At 42.8% G+C, this 20,390-nt stretch overlaps 1 protein-coding gene and 1 long non-coding RNA gene across 4 annotated transcripts in view; one reads left to right on the top strand and one right to left on the bottom strand.

Moving 5' to 3' along the window:
* Positions 1-6,943: 6,943 nt before the first annotated feature.
* LOC137230302 (uncharacterized) lies at positions 6,944-11,470 on the bottom strand. The gene is made up of 2 exons (XR_010946085.1): positions 8,106-11,470; positions 6,944-7,252 (listed from the first exon to the last, which is right to left on the bottom strand). It is a non-coding gene; the product is annotated as an uncharacterized lncRNA (long non-coding RNA).
* Positions 11,471-11,843: 373 nt separating this feature from the next.
* The window catches only part of CAPRIN1 (cell cycle associated protein 1), a 35,956-nt gene continuing 27,409 nt past the window's right edge, over positions 11,844-20,390 (top strand). Inside the window, exons 1-2 of one of the 3 annotated variants that reach the window (XM_067749464.1) lie at positions 11,844-12,019; positions 12,590-12,799. In XM_067749464.1, coding sequence (XP_067605565.1) covers positions 12,590-12,799 — 210 coding nt within the window. In that variant the 5' untranslated portion in view covers positions 11,844-12,019. Of the gene's footprint in view, positions 12,020-12,589; positions 12,800-13,037; positions 13,279-20,390 lie in introns of those variants that run through there. The other 2 variants (XM_067749463.1, XM_067749465.1) reach the window with 2 other exon arrangements.

Genomic DNA, 20,390 nt, shown 5'->3' with positions numbered 1-20,390 from the left:
GAGTTGAAGATGTTCAACTGGGGAGTAACCATATGCTTTCTCTGTACTTTTCTCTGAAAGTGCAGTCCCTGAATCAGCATCATCCATATCCCCTAGAAACTTCTAATGCAAATTCCCACAGGCCCCCGCCCGCCCCCCTGCCACTCATCTACCTACGTTTATTAAACTTCTGATCCCTTACATCTCCCCTCATTCTCAGGAAATAACCCTCACTTTCTGCTTCATGGGGAAAAAAAAAAAAAAGAATCCATCATGCAAGAATTCCTTCAGTTTTGGGCTACCATATCTATAAAATTATTTCCTTCCAGTCTATCCATACTAAATATGTATCCCTCCTTCTAACTGTAGCCTTTTCTTCTATCTGTGAATGGCATTCATGCAGGCTCATCTCTGCCAACATGTTAAAAGTAAATAATTATCCCCACTTCCACCTCCAGCCATCAGTCTGTCTATCCCAAAGCCAAACATCTTGGGAACTTCCCTGGTGGTACAGTGGTTGAGAATCCACCTGCCAATGCAGGGGACACAGGTTCAATCCCTGGCCTGGGAAGATCCCACATGCCGTGGAGCAACTAAGCCGGTGTGCCACCCCCTCATATTGAATCAATTACCACATTCTACTTATCCTCCCTCTGACATACATGGAATATATATTAAATCCATTCCCTCCATATCCCCCTGACAGTCTCTGGTTCAAGCCACGATCACCTGTCGCCTCACTGATTAAAATGTCCTCTTGTATTCCTGCATCCATATTTGCCTCCCTCCAATCCATTTTCTATAAAACAGCCAGAGTGATCTTTTAAAAATGCAAATCTGATTAAACCAATATATCTTGTTTCACTCCCCTGGGGTTCAAAATCAGGTCACATTCCTCTTAAATGTTCAAATCAGGTGACTTGGAGCCTTCAACTTGTCTCCCTTGTGTGATAACTTCACATTCCAAAGGTTCAGATTGTCTTAATAAATGGAACTGGAAAACCTGCTCATATTCTTTTTGACTGCTGTGACTGTCAGTAAAACACCAGACTTCACTGGTCCTCTGTCCTTGGGTAGTCCCTAACCATTGCTGTATGATCTGCAGTGACCAGGCACAAATGTCCACCAAATAGCCCTGGGTAATCCTTATTCAGGGAAGGAAAGTGTTTCGATGATCTAGGCTCCACAGTACTTCAGTTCTGGAAGTAGGGGGAAAAATCTTTCTTTCCAAGGGTTATATTCATCTATGATGGCTCAATGCCATGGTGAGCCTGTGACACAAATGTTCAAGCTCTTCCCTTACACGGCACATTTAGTTCACTCACATGGATAAGGAGTGCTGGTGTCAGAATCTGCTTACATTTCCCAAGGCAAAGGCTTAATGTCTTTGTGAATTAGTGTAGGCAAATTGATTTGTTCCTGTCCAGGTTTGTTCCTGCAGCATTTAAGCCTCAAATGCAAGGGGTGTCACCAGAGGCCAGCAGCATGGGGCCCAACACTAATCAGGATGCACTTGAAGCCTAAGGAGTTAGTTAATGGTCTACTTCTTTCTGAGAAAGTTCATTTTTTTTCCTTCCAGTTTTATTGAGATATAACTGACGTACAGCACTGTATAAGTTTAAAGTGTACAGCTTAATGATTTGGCTTACATACATCATGAGATGATTACCACAATAATTTTAGTGAATATCATCTCATGTAGATACAAAATTAAAGAAATAGAAAAAAATTTTTTTTTCCTTGTGATGAGGACTCAGGATTTCCTCTCTTAGCTTTCATGTGTAACATACAGCGGTGTTACGTTTATCATGTTGTACCTTACATCCCTAGTACTTATAACTGGAAGTTTATACCTTTTGACTGCCTTCATCTAATTCCCCCTCCCCCCAACCCTCTGCCTCTGGTAACCATAAATTTGATGACTCTTTCTACAAGTTTGTTTTTGAAGTGTAATTGAGCTACAACACCATATTAATTCCTGTACACAACATAGTGATTCAATATTTCTATACCTTTCAAAATGATCACCAAGAAATTCATTTTTAACCAAAATCTTCCTGACACCCTCTAGCTCCTGTCTTTGGTAGGCTGTCTAATGACTAACTCAAGCTGGAAACACAGGAGAATTCCAGAAGCTACCACTCCCTCAACCCTCATATCTAATCAGCCAGCAATCCTTGATGACCCTACCTATGAATATCCTTAGAATTCAGCTCTGGCACTGTTTTAGTTCAAGCCCTATCTGTTCTCTTGCTGTTCTAAGCAGTTCCTACAGGTCACCCTGGCTCAACTTCCAATCCAACCTCCATGTTGCATTCACTGAGCTTTCTAAAATATAAATCTGATCCTGCCTCTGTTCTGAGATGCATGAAGCAGGAGTCCAAATTGACAGGCATCAGAGGAATTGTGGATTACATGCAGATTTTATATGTGCATTTTTCCAATGAGATGGCCCATTTTATTCAGAACTTCAGCGGAATATATTTCCATAGAAAAGCTGAGATCTATAGTTTGAGCTCAAGTAGTTTATCTGGGATGAAAGGGATTTTTCACGACCTGGCTACTGCTTATCTGGCCAGTCTTATCGTCTGCATCTCTCTCCCTGCCATCCCTCCCCAATTAACACTCCAACAATACAGAACTGCTTATGATTCCTAAAATACGCCATATAATTGTATGCCTCCACGTGCTTTTGAGCATGTTGCTCCCTTTGCAATGCCTTTCCTCTTTCCTTTACCCACTTTTGTCTGCTTGTAAAATTTATCTTTCAAAATCCAGCTCTGGCAACATCTCCAGAGAGCCTTCCCTGGTTCCCTCCCATAAAGAGTTAACCAATCCCATTTATGAGCCACCTCTTTTTCTTAAATAGGCTTCTGGTTTGCTCGTATTTTTGCTCATAAAAAACTGAAATATTTTAAGGAGACATTTTTATTGAAGTATAACATACCTGCAGAAGCGGGAAAACCATAAACGTGCAGCAGCTCAATGATTTTTACAAAGTGAATTATACCTGTGTAACTACCCCTATGATCAAGAAATAGAACATTGCCAGGACCCCAAAAGCCTCTCTTGTGCTTCATCCCAGTCATTACATAACCCCAAATGTAACCACTGTTCTGATTTCTTTTATCATAAATTAGTTTGCCCATTTAAAAAAGTCTCATAGTCTTGTATCTAGCTTCTTTGATTCAACATTCTGGGTGTTAGACTCGTCCATGTTGTTTCTAGTAATGGTGGTTTGTTGATTTGTAGGGCTGTAGAGTATTCCTTTGTATGAATACACGACTTATGTATCCTTTTTCACTACTGATAGACATTTGAATGGTTTCCATTTTTAGTTACTAAGAACAAAGTTATTTTGAACATTCTTGGTTGTGTCTTTCAGTTACCATGTATATGCACTTCTATGAGGTATTATATGTCCCAAAGTGAAATTTCTCCATTATAGGGTATGTGAATATTCACATGTTAGGAGACGCTGCCAAATACTGTTCTAAAGCAGTTGGGTCACTTTATACTCCCATTAATAGTGTATGAGAGTTCCAGTTGCTCTATATTTTCACCATTACTCACCCATTTCGGTTTCCAAATTTTAGCTACTTTGGTGACAGTGTAGTAGTACCTCCCTGAGGTATATTACACCGGATTTTATTTCTGTCTACTCTTCTCAATACTGCTTTCCTTGAGGCCACGAGACTATGTCTCATTCAGCATCGTGTGTCAACATGGACAGTACCTGGCACACACAGGGTGCTAAGGAAATGTTTTCTCAGTGAACACACTGTTGGAGAAGTAATAAGGGGCTAAGAAGTCTTCCTAATGCCCAAATCAAGCTTTTTAGGTAAGTGACCATCTATATTGCCTAAGTTTAAGTCCTAATCATCAGACATGTTTGAGTGTCCACCTACTGCCAGTATTATTCTTCTGGTATTTTCTCAAGGACTCACTAGCTAGATACTTCATAGCATTGACCAGGAATGTATACACCAGAGCTGTGACTGTTCTGACCACAGAGTTAAAAGAGAGCTTGAAATACAGTTGTATACCTCCTGCTTTCTGACAAAATCTAAGCCATCCAAAGCAGGGAAGAAGCTAACCCTTATTTAAAGATACCCAGTGATACAAATCAAACCCACAATGAGATACCATTTCTCACTGAGAAACATTTACTAGGATGGCTATAATCAAAAAGATGGATAAAAACAAGTGTTGGTGAGGATGTGGAGAAAATGGAAATTTCGTATATTGCTGGTAGGAATATAAAATAGTGTAGCTGCTTCGGAAATCAGCTTGGCAGTTGCTCAAAAAGTTAAAGGTTGCGTTACTGGGGCTTCCCTGGTGGCGCAGTGGTTAAGAATCCGCCTGCCAGTTCAGGGGACACGGGTTCGAGCCCTGGTCCGGGAAGATCCCACATGCCGTGAAGCAACTAGGCCCGTGCAACACAACTACTGAGCCTGTGCTCTAGAGCCCGCATGCCACAACTACTGAGCCCGCATGCCACAACTACTGAAGTCCACGTGACTGGAGCCCGTGCACCGCAACGAGAAGCCAGTGCCATGAGAAGCCCATGCACCACAATGAAGAGTAGCCCCGACTTGCACAACTAGAGAAAAGCCCAAGCACAGCAACAAAGATCCAGTGCAGCGAAAGATAAAATTTTTAAAAAATAAGGTAGAGTTACCAAAAGACCCAGAAATTCTACTCTAGGTATATACCTAGAGAATTGAAAATTTGTTCACCTAAAAACTTGTACATGAATGTTCACAGCAGCATTGTTCATGATAACCAAAAAGTAGAAATAAGCCAAATGTCCATCAGCTGATGAGTGGATAAACTGTTATATATATACATACAATGGAATATTATTCAGCCATAAAAAGGAGTGCTACAACATGGGTGAATCTTGAAAATATTATGCTAAGTGAAATAAGTGAGACAGACACAAAGTGAGACACATTCCATCTATATAGAATGTCCAGAATAGACAAATCCATAGAAACAGAAATTAGATTAGTAGCAGTCAGGGGCTGGAAGAAGGGATAAATGGGGAGTGATGGATGATGGGTGCATGTTATCTTTGGGATGATAAAAATATACTAAGGGGCTTCCCTGGTGGCGCAGTGGTTGGGAGTCCGCCTGCCGATGCGGGGGACACGGGTTCGTGCCCCGATCCGGGAGGATCCCACACGCCGTGGAGCGGCTGGGCCCATGAGCCATGGCCGCTGAGCCTGCGCGTCCGGAGCCTGTGCTCCACAACGGGAGAGGCCACACAGTGAGAGGCCCGCGTACTGAAAAAAAAACAAAAACAAAAACAAAAGAAAACCTAAAATTAGATAATGGCGATGATTGCATTACTCTGTGACTACTCTAAAAACCACTGAACTATACACTTTTAAAGTGTGAATTTTATGGTATGTAAATTATCTCAGTAAAACTGTTATACAACACTTTAAAGTGTTAAATTTTACTTTTTTGCATACTTCTTATTTGAATTATTTGCAGTAAGCATATATTACTCCTGCAATTTCAAAAAAAACTGAATTTTTTTTTTTTAGCCATGTGGCATGTGGGATCTTAGTTCCCCTGACCAGGGATTGAACAGGCACCCCCTCCAGTGGAAAAGTGAAGTCTTAACCACTGGACCACCATGGAAGTCCCCAAAAAACAAAGTTTTTATTTTTTTTTAAATAAATTTGTTTATTTTTGACTGCGTTGGGTCTTCGTTGCACGGCACGGGCTTCTCATTGTGGTGGCTTCTCTTGTTGCGGAGCACAGGCTCTAGGCGCGCGGGCTTCAGTACTTGTGGCTTGTGGGCTCTAGAGCGCAGGCTCAGTAGTTGTAGCCCACGAGCTTAGTTGCTCCGCGGCATGTGGGATCTTCCCGGACAAGGGCTCGAACCCGTGTCCCCTGCATTGGCAGGCAGATTTTTAATCACTGCGTCACCAGGGAAGCCCAAAACCAAAGTTTTTAAAACTACGTTTATGATTTGTATTTTTTTTTCCTTGTGAAGATGTTGCAAAAACATATTTCTTGTCACATTAACACCTCTTCTTTTTCTCATCAACCCAGCCTGGTGTCCTAAAGAACTGGTGTCTTTCTTCTTTAGGTGAATGTTAGCCCAGCGTTCATGAAGGGAAGCGTAACCAGCTCTAACCAGAAGAATGCCAAGGAATATGATCTTGCAGTAGGACAGGGTTTTGAGGGGCATTTGGTTTATATAAGAAGAGCCTAGAGGAAAGGTGGCTGGTTCCTTCCCTCACTGTCATCTGGAACAACCTCTTAATGAAGTTTGACTAGCCTCTCCAATATCCTTATCTGTTTTTTCTCTTCTGGCCTCTTGAAGAGGAAAATACAAAACAACAAGTAGCAGCATAAACCATGATATTCTAGTATACTACTGTCATCATTACTTTTAAACGTTTCTTCTCCCCTTAGTTTTTTTCCTTGCTCCAATCGTTAAAAATAAATAAATCCCTCTAATCCTGTGCTTCTCAAAACGTGGTTTCCAGACCAGCAGCATCAACATCACTTGAGGACTTGCTGGAAATGTAAAATATCGTCCCGTCCCGCATCTGCACGAGGCGTCTGACACTCTGGGAGTGGCGACCCGCGAGCAGGGCGTTAACAAGCCCTCCAGGTGATTCTGAGGCACAGCCTCCGTTTTAGCATCGCTAAATAGTGCTTTTTCTTAGCCAGCAGCTTTTCAGTATAATATACAGTAGTAGGCGCTACAGATTTGCTGAGTCACCTTCCTTTCCCTTAACCCTAACCGTCCATTCACCACTCTGGATTCTTTCCCCAGCCTGTAGCCTCAACATTTTCTCTCCCATCTTGGAATCCGATTGCTCCTTTCTGAATAGCAACTCAAGTGTGTGGCCCTTTTCAATGTGTCTGGCGATTGCCAACAATACCCTTGTAAGAGATCCTCACAGCACTTCCTGGGAAGAAAGATAAGAGGACATCATGAAAAGAGCTACTTTTATTTAAACATTTATGACACTTATTTTTGTGAAAATAAATGCCCCATTTCTATTCACAAACTTGAATGTGCAAAGAGGAATTTGATTTTTAAAACACATATTCCTAGGTCTCAGATTCTGGTTTGTAGATGCGATATCTGGAGTGGAGTCTGGTCATGCTCATTCTCACAAGTGCCCCAGGTGATTCTGAAAGTGGGGGCTTGCTTCCTTCGAGAAACACTGCACAAAGCCAGAGAATTAGGGTGGGGCTTGCAGACCTCTCCCCTTTGCAAAGTCGACACTCGCTGGAAAATCTACACAATTAAAAAAAAAAAAAAAGTAACGCGGGATCTACACCTTTCTGGAACATTTTTCATGTCTTTAATTTAGTGGCTTAGTGCTTAGGAAATCTTTAAATCAAGTTCTTAGACTCTCAAGATTAAAAAAAAAAATGTTATTAACACCTGAAGGGTAAACCATTAATGCAGGGGGAGTTGTTCTTTTAGATGTGAAAGTTATTCTTGAACGATACATAGACTAATTGTAGAAACAGTCCTGAAGAAAGTACCTTTATAATATACTTATATTCTCCTAGTATGTAACTTTGAGATATATAAAGTTTTATTCCTTCTAAAGTTTGTGAGGCAGTTGTCACTTTGAAGGAAATTCTTTTTCGATTATTGTTTGAAGTGGACTGTACGTATTAGTGGATGAAATGAATATATATACTATACATTGCCTGAAAGAGACCATGACTATGCATCAGTTGCTAGGATGCAAGATGATTATCTGTTCCCAGTTCAGTGTTACGTCCTGTCACTTTCTAAGGATTATTTTTTCTGCCAGTGTCATCTCAGTATTTTTACTTGTGAAGTGCTGGAACAAATGACTATATTTTTGGTCTCATAAAACAGAGTTGCCCAACCTCAGCATTATTGGCATTTTGGCCTTAATAATTCTGTGTTGTCCTGTGCATTGCAGGATGTTTAGAAGCATCCTTGGCCTCCACCCACTAGATGTCAGTAGCACCTCCCCCTCAAGTTGTGACAATTTATAAATACCTCCAAACAAGTGAATGTCAACTTGGGAGATTGGTGTTATTAAAATATCAATATATTGGGTATAACTTTAATACCAAGGTTTTTGGAGAAAGTGTTTTCCACTTACATATTCTGCTCTCCCACTGGTTTGCTGGGAAAACCCTTTAATTTTCCTATTTCTTCAGTGATACAGTGACCCCAAGTACCACATGGCTTTGTAGTGGGAAAAAAAGGCCAAAAGAGAAAGTATTAAAAATTCACATAAACATAGCTTTAGTCGCCTTTTTGTCAGATGGGAAATAGACAAATTTGGTTTGCTGGGACCATGGCATAGGGCTGGGCAGAAGTTAAAGACACTGCTTTGCCTTAAATTTGTTGTTTTCCTGGACCTGTTGACCTGAATAAACAACTACAAGAATGTCAGAAAACCAAGGACATGGGATTGGGATAACATATTGTAGGAAGTGAGAGCACAACAGCTATGTATGTCCACCAAGTATTTCTGGTTCACCTGGTTCCCTTCCAGGCATCTGATAGGATAGTATCTCTTGGTTGGATGGGGTCATGTGACTCTTCCTGGCTAATAAGGTGCGAGCACACAAGACACAAGTCTACCTGTCTGGAGTAGTTAATTGACTACTTGAGAAACCCTCGAGTTCTTTTTTCTCGTGGCATAGTAATCAGCAACACTTGAGATATGGTTTTTCCATCAGCCCGAATCTGAGTGAGTGCTGTGAGCAGAGCCCTCTGCTGAAACATGATGGATGTGTATCACTTGTTTTAAGCCAGGGATTGGCAAACTTCTTCTGTAAAGGGTGAGATAGTATTTTAGGTTTTGCCCATCATAATGTCTCTATCACTACTACTCAACTTTGCTGTCCTGTGGCATGAAATCGGCCATGAAAAAATATGTACCTGAATGGATGTAGCTGTATCTCCCCCATCCCCAAACTATTTACAAAAGCAGACAAAGGGCCACTTGGCCCAGGGACTATATTTTGCAGATCCCTATTTTAAGTCACAGAGGTTTCAGGATTGTTACTGCAGCATAACCTAGCCTATCTTGATATACTGTCAGCTGTGACATGAACCCCCAAATGAGTCTTCATCATCTGTGTTGTCATCTATCCTGCTCCCTCTCAACAATGCACTTTCTCTTTTCTTCAAGCCTAATTTAACTGGCCAGAATCTTTGTTTCAGTAACTACTATTTCATAATGTGCGAAAGAAAGGCAGAAAAGGCCTTTCCTTCTTAACACCTAATCACAAGGCCTCTTCAGCTCAAACCTGAATCACCAAAGGTCGGCAAGTCATTGGTTCTCATATGTTAGCAGGCATCAGAATCACCCAGAGAGCACAGATTGCTGGGTTTTACCCTCAGAATTTTTGATTCTGTAGGTTTGGGAAGAATTTGTCTGGTAGTGTAGTTCGTGTCTGATCTTAAAGACAGTGATCAAGTTCTAAAAAAGCAGTAACTTTTTTTCCCCCAAACTTCACCAGGCATACAAATTGGCTGAGGAGCTTGTTAAAATGCAGATTTACCTCAGTAGATTTGAGGTGGGGCCTGAGATTTTTTTAAATTTAATTAATTAATTATTTATTTTTGGCTACTTGGGTCTTCATCGCTGTCCTCAGGCTTTTTCTAGTTGCGGCAGCAGGGGCTACCCTTGGTTGTGGTGCGTGAGCTTCTCATTGCGGTGGCTTCTCTTGTTGCAGAGCACGGCCTCTAGGCGCGCACGGGCTTCAGTAGTTGTGGCACGTAGGCTCAGTAGTTGTGGTTCGCGGGCTCTAGAGCGCAGGCTCAGTAGTTGTGGCACGTGAGCCTTGTTGTTCCGCGGCATGTGGGATCTTCCCGGACCAGGGATCAAACCCGTGTTCCCTGCATTGGCAGGCGGATTCTTAACCACTGCGCCACCCCACCGGGTAAGCCCCGAGGCCTGAGATTTTGATAGTGATTAGTGGTCAGGCTGAGTACACTAATTGCTGCTCTGAGCTGAAGGATTCTAATCTCCCTTTTTAGCCCTAGGCTTAGCATAGTGTTTAGCTTAGTGCCAAGCACAGTTCATGTGCTTAAGTCTTGAATAACCTCAGGTCCACTTTGACTTCACTCACACCTAACTGGTTAGCAAATCCTTTTGGTTCTACTATCATAACTATAAAGCATCCAACCACTTGTCACCACCTTTACTGTAACACTTTGACCTTGTCCACCACCATCTCTGGGCTGGATTATTTCACCAGCCTCCTAATTGGGCTCCCAGCTTCTGCGCTTGCTCCACCCTCCCTCTCACTTCTAATACACACTTACTGTAAATTCTTTATATAGCAGCAAGAGGGTTTAAGACACAGGTTGATCATGTTACTCCTCTGCTTAAGACTATGCACGCAGTGACTCCCCATTTCACTCAGTAAAAGCCAAAGTCCTTACAATGGCCTATCAGGTTTTACCTGACTGGCCCTCTTTTGTCTTTGACCTCATCTCCTACTCTGCTCTAGCCACTGTGGCCTCCTTGCTGTCCCTTGAACCCACCAAGCACACTCCCATCTCAGATCCTGGGCACTTGGTTTTCCCTCTACCTGGAAAATTCTTCCTCCAAGATAAGTGCGTGACCTTCTTCCTCACTTCCTTCAGTGTTGGCTCAAATGTCACTCAGTAAGGCTCTTCCTGACCACCCTATTTTTTTTCTCTACCTCTCCACTATTTACTTTTCTCTCCACTCACAATGTAAGCTCCATGAATATAGAATTTTTTGTTTTGTTCACAGTCCCTAGCATTACAGAGTTCCTAAGACATAGGTACTCTATGAATATTTGAATGAATAGATAACAGACTGCAGTTAACTGGAATATCTTGAGGCTGCAGGCTGCTGCTATTTCTCTAGGCTCCCTCAGGATACACTGTGCTAACCAGTATTACTCATTTTATTCCCAGGGAACAGTGGTTTGGTAGAATCCTTTTCTAAATCCCCTTTTCAGGAAATTTAAATTATAAATTGGTCATTTACTGTTGTCATACAACATTATGTTGCTGACTTTCCCACTGATTATATTCCTTTTAATACATTTTCTTCCAGCACTTGGCCTCTTTTTTGTTCACCGTTCACAGCCTTATTACAAGGCTGTAATAATTCTCTTGGAGAAAAATAAAAAAAGATGTCTCGGTTTCATTTAACATTCTCTTAAGTTTTAGGTAAATCTAAAACAAAAGGAAAAAAGTCTGATTCGTAATACTCAGGCCTGTTGAGTACATGTCATCTTAAGGGAGCTGAATATTATTTTTCACATGAGTCCAGAGTTTTAAGACTTAAAAAAAAAAATCCATCTTGCTCATTTCAAACGCGTTCTACAGAGACCTCCTAGGTTACCAGGTGATTGTTTTGTGGGGGAAGTGGCAACTTGTCTTCAGACCTTTCGGGGTGTGGGAGTTTGCATGCTCTGCATACAGAAGGAATTCTAGAAGGTGGGACTGCACCACCCACCCTCACGCACCCCTCACTTGGCGGAAACCTTTGCCCCCCCCGCCGCCCCGACCCCTCCAACCCCCACCCAATAAGGGCTCTTCGCAGGGAAGTCGCCAGCTCCAGATCCAGCGGCTTGACACCTATTGTCCCCGTTTGGACGTCAAGCGACTTCGCCTGAAGGACCCTAGCTTCGATTTCGCCCAAAACTGCAGGCACCGCTCTGGCAGCCTCCCGGGGGCCGTGCCGAGCTGCACCGGGCGGCCGCGCCCCAGGCCAGGGGCTTGGGCAGGCCGGGCGGGAGGCCGGGCGGGCCCTTCCCCGCAGGCGTTCGCGCCGGGCAGCCCGAGCGGCCGCGAAGGCCCCCGCCCGCCGCTTCTCCCGCCCCCTCCGCCCCAGAGGGCTGGCTGCCTAAGTCCCTCCCGCTCCCGGTTCTCCGCCTCACTAGCAGCGGCTCTCGGTGCAGCGGGGACCGGGCGCAGCGGCCTGTGCCCAAGGAGCGCACGACACTGCTCGGAACGCACCGCCACCTTTGCCCCCTCAGCCGCCCACTCGGGATCTCCAGCGGCCTCCGCGCGTGCACGGTGAGCGCCACCCCGGACCAAGGCGCTGAAGGGGAAGCGGGCCGCTGCCCGGAGTGTCCTTTACCTCCGGATCGGCTGGATCTTCGCGAGGGGCTCGCTCCTCAAGTCTCCCCCTCCCCCACCCCCCGGTCATTTCCAGTGCCCTTCTTCACCCTTCTCCGCCCCGACCTCTCTCTTCCCTCCCTTCTTCGCAGGGCGGCGAGACCCGGCCCTCCCCGGTGGGGACCGTTGCTTTGGCCGTTGGCGGCTGGCCCTGCGAGGCCCCGCCCCCGGCGCGAGCCTCGGTGCCCCGGGGCGGGTAGGCCGAGCCGGCAGCCCGCGCGGGGGAGGGGCGGGGGGCGGGGCGAGGCCCGTCCGGGCGCCCCGCTGGCGGGTCGCGCGCGCGCCCGCGGCCCCTTCCTGCCCCGGCGGCGCGCGCCGGCCCCGGCCCCATCCCCGTCCCCGCCCCCACCCGCTCGCGCAAGCTCCCGCCCGCTACGCGTTTTGTCCCGCGTCTCGCCCCGTCCGCCGCCTGACTCGCCGCTCTTGTCCTTCCTCCCGTTTTTTCTTCTCTCTCCTTACGGTCTCAAGATGCCCTCGGCCACCAGCCACAGCGGAAGCGGCAGCAAGTCGTCCGGACCGCCACCTCCTTCGGGTTCCACCGGGAGTGAGGCGGGGGCCGGGGCCGCCGCGCCGGCTTCTCAACACCCCACGACCGGCACCGGCGCTGTCCAGACCGAGGCCATGAAGCAGATTCTCGGGGTGATCGACAAGAAACTTCGGAACCTGGAGAAGAAAAAGGTGCCACGAGTTGGCGGGGAAGGGGGGGTTTGATGCTCCGACCCCGACTACCGCAGCCTTCACTCTCCCCGTCTCGGACGCTTCCCCTCCACCCGGCCCCCAGCCCCCAAGCCCGGCCTCCCCAGTAAACCGGAGCTTCGTGCGCAGAGAGCGGGCTCCGCGGGGAGGTGCTTGTCACCTGACCCTGACCCGGACGCGGCGCTGGCCCCCAGGTCTCTTTATGACTCTCCTCGTGCTGGGGGCCGGGCCCTTGGTCTTTGGGACTGGGTTGTGTGAGGGTGGGGGCCTGTGCCGTCGCCGGGCGCAACTGTGCGATGGATGCCCCTCTCTCCGTGGCCGAGGCCCCATTTCTTCGAGGGGTCAGCGGGGGAAAATGAAGAGGTCCCGGGGTGGGGGGCGTTCAGGGTCCACCCGACCGCCTCGTGGAGTTGGGGTGGCCTGCGTCCTGTATCCTTGGGGCTTGTCCGCTCCGTTACCAGGTACTTGAGGCCTGCGCCGTGGCCCCTCTTATCCGTTGGGAGGAAAGTGGACGGAGGATGGCTTCTCCATCGGGCCCTTCTAGAGGTCGTCTTCGATTTGCTACTCCCGCCCCCATCTGACGGGCGCCCTTAACGTTGCCTTCTTTGTTTCAATTGTCTGGGTGCCCCCGCGAGCCTCACGCTCCACTCGATCCCGGGAAGATTTTTTGCAGCGGCTTTTTGTCCCTCTGGGACACTATAAAGAGGGATGGGAGGGAGGCTGTACCGATCGGGACTCGGGGGAGGGGGGGTGGGTCCGGGTTAGACGGAGGGGCTCGCTGGGTCTCTGGGCACATGGAGAGCGCGTCTAACATGGCGGCGGCTGCGGGGAGAGGGAAGAGCTTTACAGGAGCTGCATTGTGAGCACAAAGCGAAAGCAGAGGGGGAGGGCAGAGACCAGGCAGCGGCCCCAACTGGCCTCCCTCAATCCCCCACCAAAAAGAAAAATCGAGCCACACCCACAATTTTTTGGATTCAGTGTTCAGCCAGTCTAGGTCACACAGTGAGGTTTGTCTTCAAGTTGGCCTTTTGTTTTATGCTTTCAGCGCAGGACTGTGCCAGCTCAGTTTAGAGGGACGTGTGTGTGTGTGTGTGTGTGTGTGTGTGTGTGTGTGTGTCCGTCCTTCAGTAAGGTTGGAGGTGGAAAGGGAAAACGAATCAGTAGTACAAAAATGGGGTAATTACATCTGTGACTATTAGGCAAACTTTTGCATTTTACCTTAAGAAAATAACTTTCATTTAATAGGTTCTGCTTGTCTGCCTCTAGTAAAACATTTATTACAGCATCTTGAATTTTGAAGAAGTCATTTTAAAATGTTTAATTAGCCAGACACCTAATAGTGTTACTTAAGATGTTGAGATCGTAACTACTTGGCTAAAATTTGGGCTCTGGGAAATAACTTGAAGAACACTGGTGATATTTAGGCCTTAATTATTTTAATTGCGTGTTTAATGATTCATTTTACATTTTGGGGGGAGTTTTAAAACATTTTTAGAGTTTTAAAATTCTGTCTTTTGTGTGGTTTATTATAAATGATTTAAATAGTAGATTTATCAGTATTAACAAAGCAACAAAAGCATTTTAATTGTTAAGGAGCTGCATTCAAATGTGTAATAGGAAAAGCACGCCCAAGACCAGTGTCTTCTGAGTCTGCCATCTGATTTAGTTTTTGTAATCTGTATTTGAAATTGAGACTTAGGTACCTTTTAAAAATATCTTAATGCAGCAAATAATCCTCTCAATCTGGTTGTTGCTTGAATGGTTTTTGTTTTCAGAATTCCTAAGAAATCTGTTTTCTTCTAGGGTGGGAATCAGAAGATAAATATTAATGATGTAATATTTTAAGTGTGGACATCTTAATATAGATATTTATATTTTAATGGCTGAAAAACGATTCTTGTAAGGTGTTTATAATAAAAATCAAGCACTGATTAGCAGGTACCTTAGTTGTGAGGTGGCTGTTAGATTCTAGTATGCATCTGAAAAAATTAGAAATCTAGTTTCATAAGCCCTGTGAGGCCCTGAACCATGACTGGTCATTCACATGTATAGGTTTGTATTACTGTATATTGCCTACCCCCTCCCCCCAATTATAGAGGAGAAAGTAATGTAATTATTATTGCAGAGATTATAGACTAGGCTAGTAAATACTGAAAAATTCCCTTGTAGTGATGGAGATTTAACGTACTACACAAAGTAAGAAATGAATTTCATATCTTCTGTCTTCTCAGTGTTTGGTTGCTAGATAGCGGAAATGTCAAATGACAGTTAAGTGAGGCGTTTTGATAATAGACTGAGCCACATGTTAACTAGTTGAGTTGACAGTACTGATGTTGTGACTTAATTACTATTAAAACTATAGGTTTTACTTTTTGAGAAACTCAAGGCATTTGGGTTTTCCTCTCAGCACATCTAGTTCCTAGTTTAAATGGAATTTTTTCTATATCTAGATGAGTTACTGTATGAAAGGATTTAACTGTGCTTCATTTTTTAACAGTGAGCATTTCTAACACACCTAAAGTAGGATTTACTTTACAAAGTAGTTTTGAACCTTTTTAGAAATGCTTGTGGAGTAAAGGAAGAGACTATTTATAACTGGATTCCTTTTTACTTCAGTTCCTTAAGCAAGTTATATTTGAGTAGTATTTTAGTTTTGACCTTTTCATAGGAGCCTTCTGGACAAAATGCCTTTTTCCAGGGATTCTAAAATCAAGTATTCTGATAAAAATTATTGCTTGATAAGTAACATCACAACGAGACATAGAGAGTTGGAATAATTTTATTGCACTTCATTGAAAAAACAAAGTTATTTGTTAATTTTTTAGTAAGTTGAGCCATTAGAGGAAAGCTAAGCATCTGTCCAGTGAGAATGCATGCTTAGCTTTGATGAAATATGATCCTATTATGTAATGCAACTAAATGGCCTGGTGGTTTTTTGAAATTTGGGCTTATAAAGACTTCATGAGTGTTTAGCATAGAGAAGAAATGCAGCTGTAATAAAAAGTCAAGTGTAAAACTCCATTCACCAATCTTTCACCTGATTAAAGGACAAGTAATAATGAATTGAGTGATTGCCTAGTTTTCTTCATCAGTTTCTTGGCATAGAACTGGGCCCTAGGCTATGCAAGATGATATTTTGAAACCAGGTCTTAATTTTAACTCAAGAGAGAGCTCATTTATATGGTAAGATGTAATCAGTTTTGATGTAGAATAGAGGACGTTTTAATAGATGACATTTAAAATTGTTGTACTCTTTTCAGATACATTAAGTTCAGACAGTGGTGACTTTGGGAGGTGAAAGATTAATCAGTGTTGTCTAACACAATGGCCTGGCAGTTTTGTAACCAATAGGTGACCAGAAGTGATAGCCAAAGTATACTGTTTTTCATACTTCCTAACGTCTTTTTGCTCTTTATATCTTTGCAGTTAACATTATTCTGAAAAAGGATGCTATCAGTGTTAGAAAGGATAACATTTCTTTCCAGAGCAATGCAGTATGCCTCTATTTAGAAGTGCAGTGCAGTGCAGCTGTTGTACAGAATTCTTTTAAGTATTTTGAACAAAAGCATTCATAATTGTTTTATAAGCAAAATCTTTTCTTGGGGATAACATCTGAAGTTTTTGTTGACAGTTAAAATCTCTGATGTGTTGGTTTCTCCATTGGTTGCATGAACTATTCCTCTGCAATGCAGAGGGCAAGATTACTATGTTTTGCCTTCACCTTGTCACAGAGAAAAAAAGTATAATGCTTAATTTGTTTCTCTCTGCCTGTCTGGGTGTGCTCTGTGAGTGTGTGACATAGAGAAGTGTTTAAAATTTGGATTTGGAAAGGAAAAGGTGTGAATTCCATCATGTGATAACATCACTACCTTTTCCTAGAATGAGAGTAGAGTCCTAAGCATGATAATGAGAATGTATTGTCTTAACCTGGCCATATTACTTTACTCTAGGATCATTCCCATGTGGCAGATATTTCTATCAGAATACATTTTGTGTGACTTAGAGATTAAGCATACAATTTGTCATAATTTTACGTAATTAATTTCTTAGTTTACATTTAGAACTAGATGAGGATTAGCCTAGTACTACTTCATCTTTAAAAAAATTAATAAATACTTACAAAAGTTTAAACTTAAACAATATGGCCTTAATTTTATTTTCATACTATTACAGAATCTAAGATATTTTAAGAGCTTAAAGCCATCTGAGAATTTATTCCAATTTATTTTACAGAAGAGGAAATTGAGATGCTCATGTAAAATGACCCAGGTTGAAATGGGTGAATTCCAAGGTCTCTTGTGATGTTTTAGAGGGATAATTAGAATTTGTAATGCTCTGCAACGTAAGTGTAATTTTTCATGTTTAAGCTGATCCTGTAGAACCAAGTAAAGCCTTTTACTTCAAATACTTTAATGTTAAGAGTTCCTCTGTTTAAAAACGCTGAAAGCAAAAGAAAAAACCTTTCAATTTTTTCTTTGATAGACCTTTATTAACGTCTCATTGTTAAATTTGTGTTTGTAGGCTGTCTAGGTAATGGGCTCCAGCAACTAGCAGTACAGCTGAAGTCCCATTGTACCAGGTATCACTGAGACATCCCTATTGTTGTAATGAAATGAACTCTTAAAGTTTAAACTCTGAAGTTTCTCTTTGTGCTTAGGTAAGCCCCAAATGCACATTTGCCAGTCTCCTCAAATTTGGTATGTTATAGACCAGAAGATTTGGGGATAGCGTCACCAGTAGAGAAATCAGAGGTGTGTCAACCTTTACATCTTAATTCTTGTCTTGCAAGCTTCTGGATATTTTTTAATAATTGGTTTCTTTTGGGGGAGGAAATGAATAGTATGTATGCAGTAGAGACGAATGAGAGGAGTAGCAGAAGAGAATGTCAGCCAAAGTTGGAATTATAAGGTGCTTGACTTCTCATCTTTTTATTTCTCCCACTAGCTATATACCAGTGCTTTTGTTGGATAGAGCATGAGTGTAAAAACATAGATGAAAGAGACCTTATTGAGCAGAGTTCAGAATTGGTATTTCCTGGGGAAAGGGGAAGGTATGCTTCTTGACCATGCAGTCTGCTTCCTTTAACTTCTGGGCTACCCATTGTCTGTACACTTCCTTTACATTTTTATATTGCCTTATGTTCTTACCTTATGTATTTTTCTAAATAGGTGGTAAGCTCCTGGAGGGCAGAGACTATTACTAACATCACACCGTGCCTTGCATAGGGCATATGCTAAATCAGTATTTGCTAGTTTGGGTAAATCATTACATAGAAGTATTTGTAGCTTCATCAGTAAAACCGTGTTAAAATGGATTAATCCATGAGGGGGAAAATGCTTTTTGTACATTTTGTACTGTTTACTTGCACTGTTTTTTATTGAAATGGGATTTTTCCTGAAGGATTTTTTTAAGTGAGTAAAGTTGATGAGTAGGCAAATAGGTTGGTATTTGAACCATTGTAAATTATTAGAAATTTCATTGCATTCCCCTTAATACTCTTATCCACACATAGAAATAGCTGAAATATACTTTAATCATTGGGAAAAAAATCTTTGGTCTCCATTTTAAATGAATTACAGTTCACATCTTTCTACATTTATATACTCCCACCAGAGTATATAAACCAGTTGTACCAACTCATCCTAATGCGTAGTTTGGTTAAAGCAACTAATAATTCAAAAGACACTTGTTAAGATTATCTATGATCATTTGTTTTTCTCTTCCTTTTTTTTTTGATCATTTGTTTTTCAAATGCACAAGCTTTATTTAGACTTTATAAGAATATAATTCAAAGTAGGTGATGCTGAAACTCTTTAAACTTTTTCATTTTCCTGCTAGGGTGCTTCCATTCATTCAGATTTAACTACATATTTACTGCCATGGACAAGGAATGAAGGTTTTTACAGAAACTTTTTTTTTTTCTCTTCTCAGTTGGACAAAAATCTTGTCAAATTAAACTCCTGGTTAGTTATCTGCCTGAAAAATTATCTTACAGTGGGACCTTAGATAATATCTAGTTTAGCATCCTTTTTCTGTTCTTCAGTGTTCAGGAATCCTGCAGTCTTGACAGGTATTCATTGAGCTTCTGCATTAATCATTCTTCTAGGGCCTGGTAGAATGCTCATTTGTCAGTGAAAGTATTTCATTTTTGGACAACTCTTTAAGTTCATGATGTTAGAGTTACGTCCCTGCCACCACTGTTTAATACTTACTTTGTTTTCTGTAACAACTCAGACTTCTGCATGTGAAGGTTTCCAGCATTTGAAGAGAGCTGTTATGAATCATCAATGGATTGTACTGTATGTTCTCTCTACCTCCCTTTAAAAATTGAAGAAACTTGATTCTTACTACCTTTCCTGTCTTCTATGAATTTTACTAACAACTAAGTCTCAGTTGAATTGGTGGAAGGTGAATTGGAGGCAGGGTCAGCTGCCTACCACTGTGTGGGCAAAGTCAGAACTGATGTTTCTAGGTGAAGAACAGGAATGCAGGGATTGGGGAGTTGAAATAATGTGTAGAAGGGCCACTGAAGATTATGGGAAGATGAGAGGAAGAGAAATCTTTCTCTTTCTGTGTTTCCATTCGTCATTCTACAGGTCCTTTCAATACTACAGAAGTGATTTATTTGGCCTGGAGACGTAAAATAATTTAAGATATAGCTAGGCGTTCTTACCACTTTTGTTATTTTAGACTTCATTTTTAAGTATTCTGCCTCAGTTTGGAGATCCCCTTAATTGAGAACAAAAGTTACATAGTTTCCCAGGTAGTGGAGCTAAAGATGTTGTCTCTCCTAATCTTCCTTGTTGTGACTGTTTACAGTTGTCTAGTTGAAGAATTTTTGGTTTTTTGGAGTCTGTCATCTCTTTTGCCATTTCTTTTGAACTGTTCAATTTAAAAATATTTTAAAAATTATCCATCTGTGTAATTTCTTGGTTATCACAGGCAGGAAGTCTCTGGAGAACAGCTATTTTGGATATTTATCTTATGGCACCCTCATGGCACTGTAGTGAATTTTTTTTTTTTTTTTTTTCCGGTACGCGGGCCTCTTACTGTTGTGGCCTCTCCCGTTGCAGAGCACAGGCTCCGGATGCCCAGGCTCGGCGGCCGTGGCTCACAGGCCCAGCCGCTCCGCGGCATGTGGGATCTTCCCGGACCGGGGCACGAACCCGTGTCCCCAGCGTCGGCAGGCGGACTCTCAACCGCTGCGCCACCAGGGAAGCCCTATAGTGAATTTTTAAAAAACATTTCAATAAAGTAACTTTGGTGGTGATGAAAAAATCTTTGGGAAGAATGGAGGATCTGGGTGTACTGTGATTCTGGAGAAGGAAAAGGAGGAAAACAGCAGCAGGAGGGCAGAAATGAAATGTAGCGGTGGCTGGAATACAGAGTGTGCAAGTGTTGAGGCACACAATTTTTCTGGGATATATGACCTTAGGCAAGTTATTTAATTGCCCATTCTTTCAGTTTCCATTTAGATGAAATATGATTGATAATAGTGCCTCCCTGATACTTTAAATTTGAATGTGGTCTGTCACATAACAAACACTGTCAACTATTATAGGCAACAAAGAAA

The sequence above is a fragment of the Pseudorca crassidens genome, chromosome 9, assembly GCF_039906515.1.
Source record: "Pseudorca crassidens isolate mPseCra1 chromosome 9, mPseCra1.hap1, whole genome shotgun sequence".
NCBI lineage: Eukaryota > Metazoa > Chordata > Mammalia > Artiodactyla > Delphinidae > Pseudorca > Pseudorca crassidens.
Note: the sequence above shows the minus strand (reverse complement) of the source record. Positions and strands in the feature narration are given on the sequence as shown.